At 47.4% G+C, this 17,072-nt stretch overlaps 1 protein-coding gene across 1 annotated transcript in view; it reads right to left on the reverse strand.

The window, feature by feature from the left end:
- Nucleotides 1-11,048: 11,048 nt before the first annotated feature.
- DSTYK (dual serine/threonine and tyrosine protein kinase) overlaps nt 11,049-17,072 on the reverse strand; it is a 48,055-nt gene continuing 42,031 nt past the window's right edge. Inside the window, exons 12-13 of the mRNA XM_025855172.2 lie at nt 16,066-16,200; nt 11,049-15,448 (exon numbers count right to left, since the gene is read on the reverse strand). Coding sequence (XP_025710957.1) covers nt 15,261-15,448; nt 16,066-16,200 — 323 coding nt within the window. The 3' untranslated portion in view covers nt 11,049-15,260. The remainder of the gene's footprint in view (nt 15,449-16,065; nt 16,201-17,072) is intronic.

The raw sequence follows: 17,072 nt of genomic DNA on the forward strand, positions 1-17,072 counted from the left end.
TATATCCACCATTATAGTGTCATACAGTGTAATTTTACTGCCCTAAAATCCTTCTGGGCTCTGCCAACTTATCCTGCCCTACCCGCAACTGCTGGCCTCCAGTGATCCTTACATGATCTCCGTAGGTTTTTTTGCCTTCTCAAGACCATCGTATAGTTGGACTCATACAATATGTAGCCTCTTCAGATTGACTTCTTTTACTTAGCGATATGCATTTTGTTAATAATTTTTTTTAAGCTTTTATTTATTTATTTGACAGAGAGAGAGGTAGCAAGAGCAGGAACACAAGCAGGGGGAGTGGGAGAGGGAGACACAGGCTTCCCGCTGAGCAGGGAGCCCGATGTGGGGCTGGATCCCAGGACCCTGGGATCATGACCTGAGCCAAAGGCAGACACTTAACGACTGAGCTACCCAGGCGCCCCAGCGATATACATTTAAGTTTCCTCGATGTCTTTCCATGGCTTGACAGCTTATTTCTTTTTAGCATCAAACAATATTCCATTGTCTGGATGTACCAGACAATGTTTATCCATTCATCTACTGAAGGATATCTTGGTTGCTTCTAAGGATAAAAGCATGCCACTAATGGAGAGAGAGGGTATTTTCACAGAAGTAGTATTTTCCCCCATCCCATCTCCATTTGATGTCGATCAAAACATACCATTGGCCATTTAGTTAAAAAAAAATGCAATATGCTTGTGCACATACACAGTTACTTTATGTACAATAAAGGAATGGGGAAGGGGAAAATGAAAGAATAGAGAAAACTATACTGTAGTAGTCAGGATGTGGTGGAACCGAATTGCGGCCTCCTAATTGAGAATGTCTTCTTGGTCTGGAGGAACAGAGTTCTGGAGGAAAGTAGCAGGTTCCCTTTTTAGTAGATACCTCCTGTCTGCTGCTGGAACACATCAATTGTATCTTCATCCTCCATTTCCAACTGTGCAGGTGTGTCTGTTTCATTGATTGGCTGCCCATCAAATCGGAATCTGATCTGCCTCATTGACAAACCCTTCAAATTAATATGATCGTTGTTCTCGGTCTTGACTCCTTCCTTGGGCTTTTCGTCGGCCATAGCGAGCGCTGGAGTCTCCTCAGCTGCCACTTCACAAAAGAGGTACCAGGTCCGCACCGAACGAGCACACAAGCAGCACCAGGAGCGGCAGAAGAAGGCCAGGTTTTTTTTTTACAGGTGGATGTCCAGTTACTGCAGTACCATTTGTTGAAAAGATAATCTTCCTCCACTGTACTGCCTTTGCTCCTTTGTCAAAGATCAGTTGACTGTATTTAGGTGGGTCTATTTATTCTTTCACCAACACCACACTGTCTTAATTAGTGTAGCTTTATAGTAAGTCACATAGTGTCAATCCTCTGACTTTGTTCTTTTCCTTCAATATTGTGTTGGCTATTCTGGGTCTTTTGCCTCTCCATATAAACATTAGAGTCAATTTCTTGCTACCCACAAAATAACTTACTGGGATTTTGATTGGGATTGCATTGAAACTATAAAGCAAGTTGGGAACAACTGATCATGACAATAATGAGTCTTCTGAGCCATCAGTATGGAATATCTTTCCATTTATTTAGTTCTCCTTTGATTTCTTTCATCGGAGTTTTGTAGTGTTCCTCACATAGATCTTAGACATTTCTGTTAGATTTATACCAAAGTATTTCATTTTGGGGGTGCTAATGTAAATTGTATTGTGTTTTTTTAATTTCAAATTCTACTTGTTTCTTGCTAATATATAGGAAAGCAATTGACTTTTTTTTTAAACTTTTTTTTATTGTTAAGCAATTGACTTTTGATATTCACCTTGTTTCCTGCAACCTTGCCATAATCACTCCCTAGTTCCAGGAAGCTTTTGGCAATTCTTTCAGATTCTGTACATAGACAATTAGGTCATCTGCAAACAAAGACAGCTTTGTTTCTTCCTTCCCAGTGAGTATGCTTTTTATTTCCTATTCTTCCCTTACTGCATTAGTTAGGACTTCCAGTACAATGTTGAAAAGGAGTGGTGATAGAGGACATCCTTGCCTTGTTCCTGACCTTAATAGAAAAGCTTCTAGTTTCTCATTATTAAGAATGATATTAGGAGCACCTGGGTGGCTTAGTTGGTTGAGCTTCTGCCTTTGGCTGAGGTCATGATCCCAGGGTCCTGGAAGGGAACTGCGAACTGCATTCGGCTCCCTGCTCAGTGGGGCCTTATCAACTTGAGTGATATTTTCAGAGAACCAGTTTTTGGTTTTGTTGATTTCCTGTTTTCAATGTAAGTAACTTATGATGTAATACGAATTTTTATTATTTCTTTTCTTCTGCTGACTTTGGATTTGATCTTGTGGAGTTTTTCTTAGAAAATATATTATAAACCCAAAGGAGTGATTGTGGAAGCAGCTGAAACATCAGCAGTGTTCCTGTTCGCAGACTGTTGAACGCAATGGCCCCGTAGGAGCAGGATCCCATGATCCCCAGGGACGGGGCGTAAGTTAGGAGCTATGAAGGAGTGTAACCCTCAGGCTCCGCTTTCTGCACCTGGTGATTGCCAGCCCAAACACCCCACTCCTCCCTTATCCCATGACTGACTCCCTGCATGCCTACGCATAGGGGGAAATGCAAGCCTGCTTCATTTGCCATCCCTTTGTACTCCTTTCCCACGCTTGGAGACATCTGTCCTTGCTTTTCTGATAAAAAATAAAACAAAAGCTATGTGTGGGGTTCAGCTGCTGCGACTCTCCCTTGCAGAGGCAGCCCTGCAGAGCCATTCGGACTGGTATCTGAGAACTTTACTTCAGTGCGCGATGACAGATTTGCTCTTCTTTTTCTAGTTTTTCTTAAGGTGGAAGCTTAGATTATTGGTTTTAGAGCTTTTTTCTTTTCTAATATATGCATTCAGGAGCATCTGGGAAGCATCTGACTCTTGATTTTGTCTCAGATCATGATCTCAGGGTCATGGGATCAAGCCCCACATTGGGCTCCGCACTGGGCTTGGAGCCTGCTTAAGATTCTGTCTCTCCCTTCCTCCCTTCTTCCCTCTCTCCCTCTCTCTCTCAATAAATAAATAAAATAATATATGCATTCAGTGCTATGAATTTCCCTCTAAGTACTGGTATATTAGTCAGGGTTCTCCAGAGAAATGGAATATGTGTGTGTGTGTGTGTGTGTGTGTGTGTGTGTGTATGGAATATATATGAGAGATTTATTCTAGGAATTGGCTCATGTGATTATGAAGGCTAAGAATCCCATATTATGCCTTCTGCAAGCTGTAGAACCAGGAAAACTGGTGGTGTAATTCAGTCTGGGTCCAAAGGCCTGAGAACCAGGTGGGACTGATAGTGTAAGTCCCGGTCCAAAGCTAAAGGCCTGAGAACCAGGAGTTCCAATCCAAGGGCAGGAGAAATGGATGTCCCAGCCCAAACAGAGGAAGTAAATTTATCCTTCCTCTGCCCTCAGTGGATTAGATGATACTCACCCATACTGGGAAGGGTTGTTCACTTTACTCAGTTTGCCAATTCAAACGCTAATTTATTCCAGAAACACCAGCCTCAAGAGCTCAAGGGTAGGGTGCCTGGGTGGCTCAGTTGGTTAAACGGGTAAACGGGTAAACATCTGCCTTCAGCTCAGGTCATGATCTCAGGGTCCTGGGATTGAGCCCTGCGTCGGGCTCCCTGCTCAGCGGGGAGCCTGCTTCTCCCTCTGCCTGCCACTCCCCTTGCTTGTGCTCTCTCTTGTCAAATAAATAAATAAAATCTTTAAATCTTCTACCTCCTTGGGCCAGGCCCTACCTTCTAAAATTTAATCTCTTACCTCCCGCAGCTCAACAGACCCACCAAAGACAAATGGAAACCTTCTCAAGCTGCCCAGAGCCCTCATTCTCTGCTCTGCCAGACCCTTCTTTTCCTGCTGGCTCTTCTGGATCCAGCCTGTGGTGTTGTCCAGCCAAAGGTCCTCCTCCTCGGGTCAGGGGATGGAGAAGTTACCTGTCAAACAAACCCCAGCCCAGCTGGTGACCCCCCCACCTCAACTACACAACTTGTGAGCACCTGGCAGCATCCTCAGGCTGCCTCTCTGCTCACCTGCCCTGGCCTTCATCCCTCACCTCAGTTTCTGGTTCAGCAAGCTCTTCTTCCAAAGCTCTTCTTGTATCTCAGGCCACAGACTCCTCCTTCGTGCCTGAAATTGGATGGGGATGCCATACCTGAGACCCCACCACTGGAAGGGAGATGAAGAAACCCGTCGGCCAGCCTGCTCTTCAACTCAGAGGGCCAGTGGGAGCCATAATTATGAAAGGAGAACCAGCTTGGGATCAGGAGACATGGGTGTTAGTGTTGTCCTACCTGCCAGCTGGCTGTGCAACATCCTTACTTCTCTGCATCTCCGTGTTCTCTGCTGTCACAGAGGAGCTTAGATGGGATGCTTTATTTTTTTTTTTTTTAAGATTTATTTATTTGAAAGAGAGAGAGAGAGTGTGTGAGCGAGCAGGGGGCAGGGCAGAGGGAGAGAATCTTTCAAGCAGACTCCATGCTGAGCAGAGCCTGATGCAGGGCTCAATCCCACAGTCCACAAGATCATGACCTGAGCCGAAAGCAAGAGTTGGACGCCTGACTGGCTGAGCCACCCAGACACCCCTAAATGGGATGCTTTAAGTGGTCTTCCCAACTCCACTTCTGTCTCTGAAAGCCTCCTGAGCTGCTGCCCAGGGCTCACGTGTCTCAGGAGAGAAAAAGATAACAGCAGGGATATTTATCACAGCTTCTCATTCTACTTACTAGGTCTTCACGAGGCCACATGATCAAGTATTCCCTGAGTTGGTGAGGGCCCTAGAAGCTGGAGGGGGAGAAAGTGTAAGTCTGGGGCAGAAGAATGCAGGCTCTTAAGATCTGCCTCTGGGGCCAAAGACATGGGCTGTGCCCTCTCTTGGGTAAAACAAGCCGAGACCTTGGATTTCCTCCCTGCAGCCTCGAGGTGGGACAGGTGGGAAGTGTTGTCTGCGGCCTGCGGTTCTCTGCGGGCCGCCGGAGGCCTCCTTGGCCACTTCCTACGCTTCAGATGCCTCTGGGCTCACTCATGCTTCCTTCACTCCTCTCACTGCTGATCCAAGGAGGCCCGGAGGGCTCCCTGCTACTTCCTGCGCACGGGTCTCTGCCTGGGAGTCTGTGGCTCAGGAACCCGAGCTCTGGGAACGTGACACGTGGCCTGCAGGTTCCTTCGCCCTCGGGCCCCTGCCAGGCGTTCCGGTCTTTCTCTCCAGGGCCACCTTGCCCGCTAACCCCTCGGCCTCACCAAACTCTCAGCTCCCCAGACACCAGGTGCCCTCTTGAGCTCTGTGTGACTCCGTGCATGATGTTTCCACATAATTTGTTCAACACGTATTCGTCATGCTACGGTGTCAACCACAGGAAAGAGAGGGCGTCCTCGAAACGGGGAACTGAGGAAAGGTGAGGGAAGGGCTGTCGAAAGGACGGAAGCAGGGCGATGGGCAGCCAGCAAAGCAGCCAAGACTCCTAGCCATGGAAGTTCGAGCGCGATGGGTAAAGGGAGGGGTGGTGCGTGGAGGGTGCAGGGCGCGAGCTCGGGGCACCCGGCCGGCTCAGTCGCGGAGCGCGCCGCTCCTGATCTCCGGGTCTGAGTGCGAGCCCCACGCTGCGGGGAGAGATTCCTTAAAAAAAGAAAAAAAGGAAATCGTAAAAAAAAAGCTGTAGTTGCAGGAGTGCCATCAGACAGGAGCGCCATCAGACGGGAGCTCTGACCTTCAGGGGGAAGGAAGGCAGCCGTTGCTGAAGGTGAGCTAGGGTGAAAAATTCCGCAGCCTTTCTCCCGCCACCCTCCAAACTCCCACGAGAGCAATGGAAGCGCAGAGCAAAAGATCGGGTGCACAAAGGCCAGGGAGCTGAGCGGAGAGGGGACAGAGTGTGTGTGGAGGGGCAAAGAGAGCACTCAGTGTGGGCCCTGCCGTGTGCCAGACACCGGGCAAAACAGAAGAGCATTTGCCATCCTGCCGTTTCCAGTCTCAAAGAGGACACTGGACTCGCATCAATGAATCATAAAAAAGTAATGAATATACCCAGTACTTTCAGGAACACATAAAACACTTACAAAAATTTACCACGAGCTAGCCCACAGAGCAAGTTCCAACAAATTTCTAAAAACTGGCGTCATACAGACCGCGTTCTCTGCCCACAACGTCGTCGTTGTAAGTCATTAACAAAAACACAAAGAAATTCTTCCTCACACTTGGAAATTTAAAAACATACCCACGTAAAACTCAGAGCAGAGAAGAAATAGTAACAGCAAATAGAAAACACTGAAACTGAACCATAACAAACATGTTTCATAGTAAAACTTACGGGTTGCAGCAACAGTTATAATTCAAGGGAAATTTGAAACATCAGCATTTGTGTGAGGAAGGAAGAAAATTGAAAATTCATGAGCTAAGTATCCAACTTAAGAAGATGGGGCAGGGGCGCCTGGGTAGCTTAGTTGGTTAAGCATCTGCCTCCAGCTCAGGTCATGGTCCCAGGGTCCTGGGATCGAGTCCCTCTTCCTCATAGGGCTCCCCACTCAGTGGGGAGTCCGCTTCTCCCTCTCCCTCTGCCCCTCCCTCCACTCGTGATTTCCCTCTCTCAAATAAATAAGTAAAAATAAAAACTTTAAAAAAGATGGGGGAAAACAATGGACTTTGGAACTCGCCCTTAAAGGGAGAACCAAGACGATAAATAAGACAGAAGGAATTAGTGGGTTAGGAAACAGAGGTGCAGTTAGAGAAACAAGCAAACCGAAAGTGGGTTCTCTGAGTAAGGGGCCACATCGCAGTACATTCACACATTAGAATGATCTCTCATGGTGAGAACAAACTGCAGTGACAGCCAATTAGCTTGGATAAAAGTCAGACATAATGAGTGAAGAGAAAAAAGTTATAGAAGATGAAATACAAGTAACACCATTTTTAAAAAAGATTTTATTTGAGAGAGAGCATGAGCGGCGGCGGAGGGGGGTGGCAGCAGAGGGAGAGGGAGAAGCAGGCTCCCCACTGAGAAAGGAGCCCGATGCAGGATCGATCCCACCATGACCTGAGCCGAAGGCAGAAGCTTAACTGACTGAGCCACCCAGGTGCCCCGGTAATACCATTTTTAAAGCTCAAGAACATGCAAACCAAAATTATATATTGTTTAAAATGCATGTATATTTGGAAAAGCTTTTTGTTTTTTGAGCAAGAGAATGACGAGCACAACGGTAACCATGGAGCAGGAGAGAGACACAGGGCTGGCATCTGGAAGAACACACAGGGGCTTCAACACTGTGGTAAGTTCACATGGTTTTAAAATTATCATGGTTCATAGTTTGCAAGGATGTTATGCATATATTTTTAGCAGGCATCAAATAGAAAGTAATAGTTTTTAGAAATTGTAAGCAAATCCTGCTCACTAAGAGGTCTCAGACTAAGCATCATTTCGGCACATTCCCAGCTTGGATCTCAGAGCCTGTGGCTTCACATTGAGTCTGGCATTGGCCCATCCTTCTACCTTTTCAACTCCTGGATTCTACATATAGAAAGGCTGTCATTTAGCATCTTCTTAGATGCTTGAGCATCTTTAGGATTGATCTCCTTGGGACGCCCTGCTGAGACAACAAGGAAGGGAGAAGAAAGGAAAGAGAAGCCAAGGGGGTTGTCTCTTTAATGTCCTTTCCAGAGCCCCAGCCATGACCCCTCCATGCTTGGGCTTCAATCTGTACATCTACTTTCACCACCTTGCCTCCCAGTAGTGCCAGAAGGGAGGGGGCGGATGCTGAGCAGCTCAAGAGGTGAACTATAGTGGACATACGTCATCTGAGCCTGTCCTGAACGTAGGTCCCTTTCCTAACGGTTCTTTGATTTCCTTTCAGGAATTACATCTCCTCCACTGAATGCAGTTTTGACGGGCAGACAGGTCTAGATGCCTGCCTCCCGCCGTGGAATCTGGAGGGGACAGAGCCTTCCAGCTGCGAGCCAACACAGCTACGAGATGGGCCTGGGACCTGTGCTGGACCAAGTGAGAAAATTCTCCCTGACTGTCGCCTCATGAGGGAGTGAAGGGGACTGTTCACAGCCACAGTGAAGCCCTTGGCAGCTGCCTGCAGATCTACCGAGGTTCCTACCCACTGGTAGGAACAGGGCCTGTAATATCTTTCCAATACTTATTTCCTTTCTCTTGAATTAGCCATTCCACTTATTTTCTTAAATTGCAAGTAAAATAGGTGTTCACAGCAGATGAACAAAAGAATAACAGAAATGCAATACATTGGAGTTCTCTCCCCAGGAAAACCACTGTTATTAGTTTGTTATGTATCTTTACAAACCTTTTTCTAGCCATATACAGAGAGACTAGATCTCTAGAGAATTTGGGGTTATGGGAGATGGGAGGGATTATTACCCCAAAAAGGGATCATATGAAATATATTCTTATTTATTCTTTCCCTCAGTGACCTAGTATAAACATCCTTGTCAGTACATAGAGATCTGTGTCATTCCTTTTAATGGCTGCATAGTATTCCACTGGGTGAGCACAATTTAATCCTCATTTGTTGCCAGACATGAACATTGCCTCCAACTTTCTAGTATTACAAATAATGATGCAGTAAATATCCTTATAATTACATAATTTTGCATACCTGTGAAAATACTTCTGTAGGTAAGGACTGCATAGAAATCATTTCTGGAGAAAAGGATATATGCATTTAAAATTTTCATAAAAGATACTGCTAAATTGCCCTTCTGCAGTTACACCCACTTCCCAACAATGTAGGGAAGTGCTCACCCCCCCCAGTTACGAATAGTTCAGTATATTTTAGTAATTCAATAGATGGAAATCTTTGTTTCTCATATGTATTTCCCTATTGATGAGGATGCACATCTTTTTCAAAAATGTATTAGCCAATTTGCTTGTAGATTTTTTTATTGTTTGATTTCTTCATGTATTAGAAATGTGAACATTTGGGGCACCTGGGTGGCTCAGTCGTTAAGCATCTGCCTTCCGCTCCGGTCATGATCCCGGGGCCCTGGGATCGAGCCCTGCATTGGCCCCCCTACTCAGCAGGGAGTCTTGCTTCTGCTTCTCCCGCTCCCCCTGCTTGTGTTCCTGCTCTTGATGTCTCTCTGTCAAATAAATAAAATCTTTAAAAAAAAAAAGAAATGTGAACACTTTATCAGTTATATATTGCAATTATTCTCTCCAAATTAGTGATTTGTCTTAAATCTTGGTTTTGGTGTCTTTGGCTGCATATACATTCTTTATAATTTTTTAAAATTTCTTTATTTTAGAGAGAGAGAGGGAGAGCAGGGGGGAGGGGCAGAGGCAGAGGAAGAGAAAGTCTTAAGCAAACCCCCTGCTGAGTGCAGAGCCCAAAACGGGGCTCGATCTCACAACCCTGAGATCACGACCCGAGCTGAAACCAAGTCAGACACTCAACTGACTGCACCACCCAGGCACCCCTACATTCTTTGTAATTTCTATAATTTTTTTCTTTATGGCTTTTGGGTTCCTGACCACACTCAAGAAAGTTCTCCCTGTCCCCAAACTATCCATGAGCATACTGACGTGCATTTCCCCCAGAGGCAGCATGGTGTACCAGTTAGTTGTAGAAGCGGAAATTCTGGAGCTAGCTGCAGTTCTTAAGTTCAGATCCGAGCTCTGGCTTATCTCTCTGTGCCTTCATTTTCTCATCGGTAACATGGGGTTGTGGTGGTGGGGATTAATGAGTTAATATATGGAAAGCATTTAGAATAGTGCCTAGCAGATAGAAAAACTCCTTCATTTTTATTATTACTTTTTTTAACATTTAGATCTTTACCTTTTCTGTTGCATGATCTTTTCCTCAGGTGGATAGCCAGTTTTATAAAATAGTCTGTTTTTCCACTGACTTGAAATGCTTCCGTTAGAATAGACTGAGGAGCAGGTCATCCCGAGGAGGGCCCCACGAGGCTCAACCAGCGCACAGCCCCCCATGATAACTGCACTTGAAAGGAGGCTAGTCAGTGAGTACTTTGGGGCCTCCTTGGGATCCTGCTAAAGGCAGACGTTTTGAAGCTGAATTTAATAATGTTCAGACACTTGGTGGCCTCTCCCCTCTGAGCCCCACCCAAACACAGGACCGGGAAGGCCACCCCGATTACCCTGCACAGTCGCCTGCTGAGGGAGGTGTTCTTGGGAAAGCATGCCCAGGCTAAAAAGGTGTTACCACCAGCTACGTTCTCCAAAGTCGTCCTGGTAAGAGAGGAAGTGAAGCGAACTGTCCCCCTGAACTTTACATGACAAGAGAGAACATGCATCCAGGACGGATGCATTTCGCTGTGAAGGGTGGCTGGAGCCGGTGGAAAGTTTCTCCAGGGGGAGAGGCTTATGTGCATGAAACGTCTATGGTGGCAGGTTGGGTTTGGGTTCCACTGCGGCTTTTCTTGGAAGACTCGGGCACAAACACAGCAACTGTTTGGGGTGTGCTGCCCCCTCCTGGCTGAACGGGTGCTGCAGTCGGAGCACCAGTTGCAGCAAAAAGTGAGGCCGCCACACTAGCAGGATCCCGTAACAAAAAAAAAAACCACCCGGCACACACCCTGTGCAAGAGCCCGGCAAGCTGCCTGCTGACCTTCCACGGTGGCGGTGACGGCCAGGGGTGGCCCTCGGCTGCGAGGGGCCGATGCTGGTGCCGGCCACGCAATGCCGAGCAAGCGGATCCCAACAGTGGGGTGAGCCCAGATAGAAAATGCAGATGGGCCAGTATGTAGCTTCCACCCTCAGATTCTCTCACGGCGGAATAGAGAGTAGTCCGGCTCATGCACGAGCTCCCAATGCAGCAAGTCCGTGCTGAAGAGAAGCTGGGGAAAAGGGTGTGAATCCAGGAAAGGTTCTGAAAAATAAACTGCTATCACCCTACTTGCTCCTCCCATCCTCCTGCCCCAGCCTCTGGTAGTGATAACGTCAAGCACCCAGAGACCCGGAGCAGTGTCCGGGGGAGTGAGGTGCTCCAGCATCCTTCTGTCCCCAGGAGGGAAGGGAAACAAAGCCAAAGGGAGGTGAACTTCAAACGTTAATGTGATCTTTATTCTACAGCACGTGTGGTATCTGTGCAACCCCACAAGGATACAGAACACTCTATAAAACCAAACCCAACCATCCAAAACGACACTAAAGATTTAACCCATAGGTATGACTCTTAAAAACACAACACAGTCTTGTTTGCCATATTATGGAAAGAGACGGCACAGGGAGAGTGAAGGACTGAGGTTTGTGCCAAGGTAACTTCCTCTTGTTATTGCACTTTTATTCTACACACTTAGTATGTTACACTTTTATTAACACTGTAATAGACATTAGTCCTTTAAAACAAACAAAAATATTACATAAGGATAAAAGACAACACGCTGTCCAGACCGGTTTCCTTCTCAACCCTCTGAGTCGGATGGCCAGGTATTCCCATGGTCTCCACGTGCATCTCGACTGGACTGGATGTTAACAAAGCAGATGAAGTTAAAAATAAAACCCCTTTAAGAACAGCAGTGTTCCTCGCAACCTCCAAAGGAGTTTGCGATGCAAGTTTCTGAAGGTTGCTCCCTCCTCACCCACTTAAATACAGCGCTAGCCCTAACCGCTTCCCCCCATATTTAGAAGGATAAAACCACTTTTTTCTTTTAAAGAAAAAGTGGGTTATATGATCCAGCAAATCCAGAAGTCAAACTTTGAAAACTCAAAGAAAGCAACTACTCTTTTGGCGAAGGACTCTTCAAGGGCCCTTTATCCTGCTGCGAAGTATGGGCTTCGGAGACTCCCTGATTAGCCAGATGAACAGCAAGCCTGCCTTCTCTCCAAAGCGAGGCCACAGGGGACCTCTGCCCCCTAAGTGCTACTATAATCACCGATCCCTCTTGGCTTCTCAGTGCTAAATAATAAGCCAAAAAAATAAAGTGTCATTCAGTGCAGTTACTACTTTGGAGCCCTGCCGCCCCAAACCCCCTCTCTCGTCGGGAAACAACTTCCAAGCCATCTTTGGCAGCTCAGCAAGGATGCACCAAAATGTACCGGAGAGCTGGCACGTACTTGGGGGGAGTTCTACCGTTCCCCCCGTTTCCATCTGTGGCAGTAATATGTCCTTTCCTTCACTGTTTCCTTGAATTGTAGTGTTAAAAATTAGGAGAAGCTGCTACATAGGCTCTGTCCCCTTGAAACTGATGGAGTCACAAGTGATTCTCTTTGGTCTGGGAAGAACCCGCACAGCCCTCCTTCCTAGAGAAGTGGAAGGCTTGCTCCATCAACGAGCCACTCTTTATAAAGAGGGTCAAGGAACTAGGGCACGCCCGTGGAAACCTCAGCCAGACAAGCGTTCCCCAACTCATGCCAGACTGACCTCCCTGCCAGCTCCCTAGGCACAGGGTCAGCCGCTCCAGGGCCCCAGGCTCCGCCATTTCTTGATTGCTCTGCAAGAAGGTCCCTCACTCAGTTCTGAAGTAACGCAAGTGACTGGACTTCAAGCGTGTTAAAAATGGCCAGGTGATCATTTTCAGGCTGGGGTAAGTTGCCCCACTGAAGTTGATTAGAAGGATGGAACACAGTAAGGGTAACCCGACCCATCTTTCCTCTTCCCCCAGCCACAATCACACCTCACCACTTGGGAGCACATACAACCAAAGCTAGGAGGTAAAATCTTTAGGACTTTGGTCTTGTTGAGCCCGCTACAGCCCAAGTGCTCCCAGACTTCTTTGAATACCTAGTGTCTTCCCAAGTAATATACAGTACAGTACATTTCATGGCATTCCATCACTTTAATAATAATGGATGCCAAGGAACAAAGAATCCCAAATTAGCTGACAATGTTATAAAACAGAAGCAAAGTATACATATGTTGTATATATGTATTCCCGCACTCAGCCCGCTGAGTGTTCAAACAACACCTCCGAATATCTCCACGTGGACTTTGGCTGGCCGGGAGATCTTCAGGAATATCTTGCACCTTTTCCCAAAATGCTTTTTTTGTAATGCATTGTTAACACAACTACTGTCCCACTTAGCATTGGTCTCTCCCGTCCTCCCTTCTCACTCAGGCAAAAAATGTGGGAATCTGCTGGGAAACTGGTGCCTGGGAGCAGATTAAGCTGCGGGAAGGGGACAAACTGAAAAGGGCCACTGGGTAGAGGACCCCCCCCAGCCCCTGCCTGAATGGGGGGAGGGACTAAGATGTCGGAAGAATGTTAGGAATGCGGCTTCCACAGCATAAGCACAGACTCCTGATTTGAGCTGGAGTAAAGGAAGACTCTCTGGGAAAGGGAACTATAGAAGACCTTCCCTGAAATTTCATACAGAACAGACTGATTTTTCGGCAGGTAGACACTATTCACCTCTCCTTTTTAAACTTGAAAATCTGGCTTCCTGGAAGCCCCAACCTAGTCCCCAGGAGGACAAACAAGTTAATGCAGACAAGAATAGAGTGGACTTGAAGAAGTAAAGCTATAAATGGCTGTTAACAATTCTAAAAGATCTACTGAACATTCCACCAGAACAAGGCTGGAGCTCACACAGAACCCAAAGACACTGGGTCGGTCACTTTACTGTTTGCAAGTAAAAAGGTTCTTAGCACTATACGGAGTTTCTAAAAGGCTCCAAGTGCTTGGAGGCTTACTACGCTCAAGTGTATCATCATCAGAGCCCAGCAGAGTCAAAGAGTGAAAACTGAACTTTAAGAGTTATATGAAAATTTTCTTGTAGATGACATTTACACTCTATTAATGTTGAAGAGGTCATTCTCTCAGAAACAACCCTACAAAATTCTAGCAGCAAGTCTGCCCATTTCCTTACACACCTACTCAGGGACCTGCTTCACGGACTTGGGGGCCAGGCACAGGGGAGAGACCAGAGTGCTTGGAAATTAGGCAGATGGACAGAGGCTACTGACCTCCACTGTCTATTCCTTCACCCACCTGGTGTTCTAAATCAAATGGACCATCTTGGTTGAGCGGGGCTTTAAGTCAAGATCTGAGATGCATCAACATGTAAATTGTTCCCCTCCAGAATTTCTCCACTTAGGCACACTTCCTGACACACGCTCCAAAAGCCCACCAGCACGCCTCCCAGCTGAAGGGGAGGGGAACCGTCCCAGACTACACACACAGAGATGTGAGAGGCACACACAGAGCTACAAAAAGCATTCTCTTTCATCTGGTGCTTTCCTTCTTACGTTATATTCAAAATAAAGTAAAATGAAGGGACAAGTTGCAAAAGAAATCTCGGTTAAAAAGCTCACTGATGGAATTTAAAAACATCCGTGTGTTAGATTCAAACACAAAAATGGGAATTTTTGATTCTTCTAAGTTTTAGAAACAACCTGGTATCCTTCTAGTAGGTTTGCAGGGAAGCCCACGGCCTCCAGATCACTGCCCACATCTCCGGTCTCACCAGTTACTCCGTACCGGTCAGTTTTACTCAGATGCTCATCCCCAGATACCATGTTAACTGGAATTTCCCCATCTTGAGACCAAAAAGGGGGGGGGGGGAATCAAGACCAAAGGGAAGAAGAAGAGATTCTATCCTGGGGTTAGCAGTAACTCAAAATCCAATCACATCTGTATACATATACATATGTGTACACATTTCTTTTTCTTTCTGTGGCTTCTTGGTGATGTAACCGTGACACCCACCCCCAGTAGTCAGTCCTATAAATGTAAACATGCTGGCACTAAAAGGAACAGACAGCTCTGTTTCTAGCTCCCTCACTGGGGCCTCTGACCTCTGCAACCTGAGATCCGGGTGCAGGGAGCAGCAAGTTGCTGTTTTGCTCCTATGTTCTCACAATCCCGGAACTTAGTTCAAATTTCCTAAGGGTCCCGACGACGGGATAGAACCAAACTATTCCTAGCTAGAGCCCAAATTATGAAAATTATAGTTTTTAATACTATCGCCACTGCAGTGCCCCGCCTGTCTTAGCAACATACAGTGAACAGACAATTGGTACATTTGCCTCCTTTTCAGTACTGAGGCTGGAACATTGCAATTCTTCGGCGTTTACGTGTCCTAGACAATCTTTTGCTAACAGGATGGCTTGGGGCATCAGTGAGGTGCTTAACATGCCCCACAGCCAGCCAACTCTTCACTATCCGGGAGGCATCGCTGCCTGGGAAGGTCTCAAGCTGCCCAGCAAGCATCAGTTCCCTCGGGAGCTCTCTGAATAAATGTCAAATTCTTCCCATGGCCAAAAGGTGAGGGGAAGGAAAGAAATAGAGAGTAAAGGAGAAAGGTCTTTGCTTTCAAGTAGAATCATCGAGTCCTCTGTTTGGCCGCTCAGAATTTGACTTGCATAGCCGGTCCATGATGCCCTGGAGCATGGGCTGGACGATGCCCAAGAGAGGTCTCTGAGAGGGGTCTCCATCCCAGCAGGCCTCCATCAACTGCCAGCACTCCTCGTCAAACACAGGAAGACGCTCTGGCCGGGCCCCTGGAGAAAGGCACATGGAAACAAAGCCAGAGTCAGGGAGAGGGCCCGTGCCACGATGAGGCCCGACCAGCTCACAGACCAATCACCCAGGCGGGGCTCAGGAGTTCTGGCTTCAACCGTAAACACTGAGGTCAGAACCTAGTAGTAACTGTGACAACAAATTGGAATGCACTGGCATAGGAAGTTGAAGAATTGGAAGTGTTCAAGAAAAAAGCCTTCTTGAAACAGTTCAGTACAGGGGTGCCTGGGTGGCTCGGTTGGTTAAGCGTCTGCCTTCAGCTCAGGTCATGATCCCGGGGTCCTGGGATCGAGCCCCACATCGGGCTCCCGGCTCAGTAGAGAGCCTGCTTCTCCCTCTACCTTTGTCTGCCGCTCTGCCTACTTGTGCTCTCTCTCTGTCAAATAAATAAAATATTGAAAGAGAAAGGGAAAGGGAAAGAGAAAGGAAAGAAAGAAAGAAAGAAAAACAATTCAGTACAGTACTGCCTGAAAGCAAAGGCCTGACTTCAGTGTCTTTCCTGGATTCCGTGACGGTATGTGGTCCTGCTGCTCTCAGTGGTGGTGGTGGTGGGGGGGGGGGGGGGGGGGCAGGACCAGGTAGGACTTGTGGCTCTTACCTCTCCGCACATTGTTCCAGAGATGGTCTTTGCTGGCACACCTCTCAAATGCTTCAGGGAGCTTGACAGAACCCGAGCAGATATACCAGAAGAGAATGCCAAAGGCGTAGACATCGACGGAATTATCGTACTTCCCTGGAGCGAGAAGGGTCGAGACAGTGAGCCAGGGACAGAGAGCGACTGCATCCCCGCTCACAGGGTCTGCAGAGGTCTCCACACCTTTTTTCCGAAAGCTTTTAACATCCATTGCCTCCCCTAAGAACCCTGATTGGCAGGACCGTTTACAACGCCCATCTTACTACACCCAAAACCACAGCACCGGGAGGGTAGTGCTAGACACCAGGAGAGCGAGGCTAGAGCCTGACAAAGAAGGAGGACAGGCCTTTGATTCTGATGGAACAGCCAAAACGATTCATCCTGAAAGGTCGGATTAGGGAAATAAGGCTGGGAAACAGGTGGGTGGGTAGATTGGAACCAGAACGTAAAGATCTTAAAAGTCCGACAGAAAAGTCTCGATTCAATGGACAGCAGGAAGTCCCTTATGTTTTAGGGCAGCAGGTGACACAAAGAATGTCTTTTGGAAGATTCTTCTGTCAGCAATAGGACTGCAGAGAAACAATCCAGGGAAATGAAATATGAAGTCGCCAAAGGAAAACAAAAGCAGTGGCAATAGAACTTCTTTAGGAAGTAAATCTAGAAGAAGAGAAACGCTGCGTGCGCGCTTGGCTGCGCTGTGGGTCCAGCTAACCCCGATCTTTCCATGCCCGACTCCGCGGAGGGCCGGGGGCAGCCCTGTGCGCGAGGCTAACGAGCGGAGGCCGTGCAGGTCGCCGATTCCAGCTCTTCCCCGCGCGGCCGAGGGGCCTGCCGTGACCTTCCCATCTGCCTCGGCAAACGCCACAACCATGCCCCGGCCGTGAGGCTCGAGCCCTCGGGTCCTCGCCCGGCCCTTCCTTGCTATTGGTCGCAGGTGTTCGGTTGATCACACGATCTTGCCCGCTCCCCCC

Source organism: Callorhinus ursinus, unplaced genomic scaffold (genome assembly GCF_003265705.2).
Source record: "Callorhinus ursinus isolate GAN/ISIS: 27379988/994484 unplaced genomic scaffold, GSC_fseal_2.0 scaffold57, whole genome shotgun sequence".
NCBI classification, from domain to species: Eukaryota; Metazoa; Chordata; class Mammalia; order Carnivora; family Otariidae; genus Callorhinus; species Callorhinus ursinus.